At 39.4% G+C, this 1661-nt stretch overlaps 1 protein-coding gene across 1 annotated transcript in view; it reads left to right on the plus strand.

Moving 5' to 3' along the window:
* The window catches only part of LOC107105182 (ADP-ribosylation factor 1-like), a gene marked incomplete at its 3' end in the record, with an annotated part of 3337 nt that extends 1681 nt beyond the window's left edge, over nucleotides 1-1656 (plus strand). The window contains exons 4-5 of the mRNA XM_015405303.1: nucleotides 1449-1571; nucleotides 1646-1656. Coding sequence (XP_015260789.1) covers nucleotides 1449-1571; nucleotides 1646-1656 — 134 coding nt within the window. The remainder of the gene's footprint in view (nucleotides 1-1448; nucleotides 1572-1645) is intronic.
* Between the last annotated feature and the right edge of the window lie 5 nt (nucleotides 1657-1661).

A 1661-nucleotide genomic window follows, 5' to 3' on the forward strand; every position in this document is an offset into this window, starting at 1 on the left:
ACAGCTAACAAACATGTTAGCATCAAGCCGTAGCCATGTCTGTTTTAGAGACTAGCTCTCTTGTTTTAATGACCTTCTGCTCCTCCATTAATGATGGGACCTCTCGGGCACGTAAAGAGTTTCCTAATTCCATAATTTTCCACCAATGTGTCACTGGCCCTTCCCAAACAACTCACATCTCTGTCAGTGAAGCTGAGTGCTCCACATCTCTACCTTCATGGTGCCCATCAACATTAAGATCCAAAATTCTCAGATTAAAGTCAGAATTCTGAGAAAAAAGTCAGAATTCGGACGTTTTTCCCGTATTAACCTATAATAAAATTTAAAAATCAGTTAACTTTTTATTTTTTTCCAGGGGCCCTAATCCTCTTCTGTACACTGTCAGCCCTTACATGAGGCACAGATTTTAAGTCAAACCTAGTTAAGCTTTAATTTGTTCATGTTGACAAGACTGCCACCTACTGGCCATGAATAGAAACATTACCCAGTCACTGTGTTTTCTGTACCAGGGTTGTGTTGTTCCTGCAGCTGCTGGTCCGCATATGAACCCCAGTAACTTTGGCAATATATACTAAAGGATATTGTATCTAAAAAATGTCAAATAGTTTAAAAAACAGCTTATTTTTATTTTTTTAAATGCTCCAGGTTTATAACATTTTCATAGGGAAAAACATTTTTTATTTCGAACACAATATAAATTGTGTATAAAATAAAAATGAAATAATAAGTTTTAATTAAGAAATGTAAGCATTTTCTTTATAGCTGGTATAATACTGCTGATTTAGTTGTGGCTGTAAAGTGAAAGTAAAGAGATGAAGCTCAGGTTCTGAAAAGGTTTTTGCTCTTTGGCCACGACTGAGATTTTGTTTCCAAACTCCTGTTTCCAAAGTATCCAGACCTGTCTGGTCAGACTTTATGCAGAATCCTGTGATGTCTGTTGGATTCTGTTGGTATTCTGGCGGCGGCAGCATCATGATATGGGATTACAACTTTTCTTGCAGCAGGGAGGCTGGTTCTGTTATAAAATAGGAAAGAAAAAAAAACTACTAAAATATGAGTTTGCTGAACTTGAAATAAGTGATCACATGAATTCTATTCAGTTAATTTCTATCGCTCCAATTACCAACATGCCATCTCAGATCACTTAATGGATCCACATCATCAGATCTATTAATCGACCCTACAAGAAACAGGAGATGTTGACTCTTCAGCAATCCCTCAGACTGAGCATTTTTTTAGTGACAGGGAAAAAAATCCCTTTTAACGGGAAGAAACCTCCAGCAGAACCAGGGTCAGCTTGAGCGCTGAGGTTGACTGGGGTTCATGGAGACAGAAGCAGACGTAGAAAATGAACACAGAAGTTCTGATCTATAGACACCTGAGAGAAAGGTCAAAGGCCAATGGCTGCTGTAGCTTCTGACTTTAATCAGCAATTTGTGTTTCTGCAGTTGGACGAGGACCAACTGGCTGAAGTCCCTGTACTAATCTTTGCCAACAAACAGGATTTGCCACAAGCCATGTCGGTCAGTGACATCACAGAAGCTCTGAACCTATCAGGAGTGAAGCAACCGGTAGGTACTTCCTGTGCTTAGATGATCGTTTTGGGAGAACAGAATGACCGTTGTCGTGCTCTGTGTCTTTCCAGTGGTTTGTCCAGTGCT

This window comes from Cyprinodon variegatus, unplaced genomic scaffold (assembly GCF_000732505.1).
Source record: "Cyprinodon variegatus isolate N-32 unplaced genomic scaffold, C_variegatus-1.0 Scaffold2124, whole genome shotgun sequence".
NCBI lineage: Eukaryota > Metazoa > Chordata > Actinopteri > Cyprinodontiformes > Cyprinodontidae > Cyprinodon > Cyprinodon variegatus.